Source organism: Archocentrus centrarchus, unplaced genomic scaffold, assembly GCF_007364275.1.
Source record: "Archocentrus centrarchus isolate MPI-CPG fArcCen1 unplaced genomic scaffold, fArcCen1 scaffold_24_ctg1_1, whole genome shotgun sequence".
Classification (NCBI taxonomy): Eukaryota; Metazoa; Chordata; class Actinopteri; order Cichliformes; family Cichlidae; genus Archocentrus; species Archocentrus centrarchus.
This window is the reverse complement of record NW_022060255.1, coordinates 85915-88884: the sequence shown is the minus strand read 5'-3', so window position 1 is coordinate 88884 and position 2970 is coordinate 85915. Positions and strand designations below refer to the sequence as shown.

Sequence of the window (2970 nt, the reverse complement as noted above, 5' to 3'; positions counted from 1 at the left end):
ACGACAGTTTTTCCAGTACTCACTTTATTGGAAGTGCATTTTTAACAGTAACTTCAACAATGTATTTCATGACATTTAAACTTGAACTTAAAAACTATTTTCTGAAAAAAAAAATACATATTTTAATAATAAATAAAATAAAGACAGTTTCTCTTGACCTGACATATTTCACTGTTAACACTGTAATGGCAAAACTTAACTTTGAATCTGTTGTTCACAGCATTCGAGCAACAAGGAGTGTTTTTTACAAAACAAAACATTGTGTATGGTGTATAATACCAGGCTGACATCATGTCTACTTTTGACACTTTGGTCTAATCTTATGTTGTATTTGCAGATTATGAGTGAAACAGTGGAGTGGGGTGACTAAACCAGTTGTTGTATCTCATTAACAGAAGTTTCTCAAATCTCTTGTCAGAAAGTCTATTTGTTCTAGGCGTGAGCACCAAACCCCCCAGACTGAAAAGCCGCTCCACAGGAGCACTTGATGGGGTTTGAGTGTTATACTTCAAGAAAATGTTTTTTATGTTTGAAAACTGATGCAAAACCTGAAGGTCATAGGCTGACATTAGGTAGTCCATGACTTCCTTTTCTGCAGAGTAAGTCTCCTCTGGCTCTGCCTCAAAAGTGAAGAAATCCATCTCACCTTGGGTGGTAGATGTGGTGGGCACACTGGCAGGGCTCTGTGCTGCAGGAGCAGTTGTGCAGCACTCTGCTGTCAGCAGCTCTTTTACTTGCTCCCTCCTACCTGCGTCTCTCAGCCATCGGAGTTTGAATTTTGGACAACTGACAGCTGCGAGAAGGGCATCTTTGTGGTCCAGCACACTGGCAAAACGAGTTTGGATAGCCTGAAAAATATAATTGATGTTTATTCCTAAAACGCCTAGTAGTTATGTCACTGAATTACTTGGACAAAAAAAATGCCTAATGTGGGATCAATATTGTGGATTTAATTTTGTTTTAGGTTACTCACTGACATTTGTATTTGTTTTAATCTGCTTTGCAATGATAATGAATGTTCTGCTCCATGTTTATGAATAGTGTGATGCATGAAATTTTAACTAGCTTAAAGAAGGAACATACCTGCACTATGGCATGTGGAAGGCCTGCAGTCATCCTGGAGAGGGTATCTTTCACAGCCAGGGTCTTCTGCATCAGAACTTCAAGTGTGGGTAGTAAAGTCCCATAAGGGCATTCACCTTGTAAAATGTCTAGTGCTACAGTCAGAGGCTTCATGATGGTGCAGTACTCATGCAGGAACTGGTACTCTCTGTCTTTGAAGCAGTTAACCCCCAGCTTGGTGCACAGAGTATTCAGCTCACTCATGGGGATTTCTGCAATTCTATATACAGCCTCAAAAAAGGAATTCTTGTGGTACCAGGAGTTTTCTTTTGTTGACTTCCTCCACTGCTTCTGATGCAAGGGCAGATCTACTTGATTTGGTCCAAAGAGCAGTGCATTTTGCTATGCTGCTCCTATACACAGCCTTGCTCTCTGGATGGGAAGTTAAATATTTCTCCACATCACTTGTGGAAATGATGTTGATGGTGTGTGAAGCACACCTGTGGTGCGGGGGAAGAATCAGCTGACCATCATCACTTTCATTCTCAGCTGAGAGGATTTCTGACAGATCTAAAAATGTGACATCATCATCTGTGGGGATGGACGCTTCCTCCTCCATCTCATCATCGTACTCTGTGGCAGGCTGATAAACTTTAAATGCCTTCACGAAGTTGGATCCATTATCAGTCACTGTTTCAACTACTTTGTTGAGTAATCCATATGAAGAGTGAATGTTTTCGATTTCTGCACCAATAACATCATACGTGTGTCGACCGCGAATTCTCCTACATGCCAATGCAGCCTTGTTGCGCTCTAATGTGGATCTACTGATCCAGTGGACCGTTACTCCCATATAGCTTCTGTTGTTAGCAGTCCAGATATCCGCGGTAGTTGACACAAAGTCGACCTCGTTCAGCGCAGCCTTCAGCTTTCTCGCCATCTCTGCATACTCCTTCTCCAGGTAAGAAGCCCACCATCACCTCTGTCATCAAAAAGGCCCAGCAGAGGATGTACTTCCTGCGGCAGTTGAAGAAATTCAACTTGCCAGCAAGGACCATGGTGCAGTTCTATACTGCCATCATTGAGTCCATCCTCACCTCCTCCATCACTGTGTGGTACGCTGGAGCCACCACTAGGGACAAACAGAGACTACAGCGCCTTGTGCACTCTGCTGAGAAGGTGATTGGCTGTAACCTCCCATCTCTCCAGGACCTGTACACCTCCAGGACACTGGGGCGTGCAGGTCGGATCACAGCCGACCACTCTCACCCTGGGCACAGGCTTTTTGACCCTCTCCCCTCAGGCAGGAGGCTACGGTCCATACGGACCAGAACCTCCCGCCATAAGAACAGTTTCTTCCCCTCTGCTGTTGGACTCATGAACAATTACCCTAAGACTGTTACCACCACCCTCCACAAACGCTGATGACCCTATGTCTATGCACCTGTCTGACTGCACTGATGTACATATTAGTGGAATATAGTCTACATTTTTTTATCTTTTAATTAGTCTCTGCACTGTATATTTTGTAATTTTGTAATATTGTGCTATAGTTATAGCTCTAATATCTCTGTATATTTGCAATTTGTATACTTGTATATTGTCTTATAGTTTTTATACTTATTTGTTTTTTTTCTGTAAGCACGAAGTACCGCAGCAATTTCCTAATGCTGTGAACCTGTTCACCCATATGGCAATAAAACCTTCTGATTCTGATTCTGATTCTGAAGAAGAAAAAGCTGCTCTGTGAGGCAGCTCGGCACTGATGGTAGTAGGGATCTTGTTTATTATGGCACGAAACGAGGGCGAGTCAACTGTGTTTAAGGGTAGCATTTCTTCCACTACATACTGGCCGACCAATTTCTTCAGCTCTCCCCCACTTACTGGTTTTGGACCAAAGTCCAGCCT

The 2970-nt window shown here is 43.0% G+C and overlaps 1 protein-coding gene across 1 annotated transcript; it reads right to left on the bottom strand.

Annotated features, from left to right (window-relative positions):
* Nucleotides 1-273: 273 nt before the first annotated feature.
* LOC115775864 (uncharacterized) lies at nucleotides 274-1256 on the bottom strand. Its single transcript, XM_030723381.1, has 2 exons — nucleotides 1084-1256; nucleotides 274-848 (listed from the first exon to the last, which is right to left on the bottom strand). The coding sequence occupies exons 1-2, from the start codon at nucleotides 1234-1236 to the stop codon at nucleotides 339-341; spliced, it is 663 nt and encodes a 220-aa protein (XP_030579241.1). The 5' UTR covers nucleotides 1237-1256; the 3' UTR covers nucleotides 274-338.
* Nucleotides 1257-2970: the final 1714 nt, after the last annotated feature.

Bases quoted from the DNA above. Each gene is read 5' to 3' on its own strand.
- LOC115775864 (XM_030723381.1), bottom strand. From the start codon at position 1,236: ATGAAGCCTCTGACTGTAGCACTAGACATTTTACAAGGTGAATGCCCT. The intron at 849-1,083 runs GTATGTTCCTTC...TATATTTTTCAG, and splicing joins TTCCACATGCCATAGTGCAG to GCTATCCAAACTCGTTTTGC.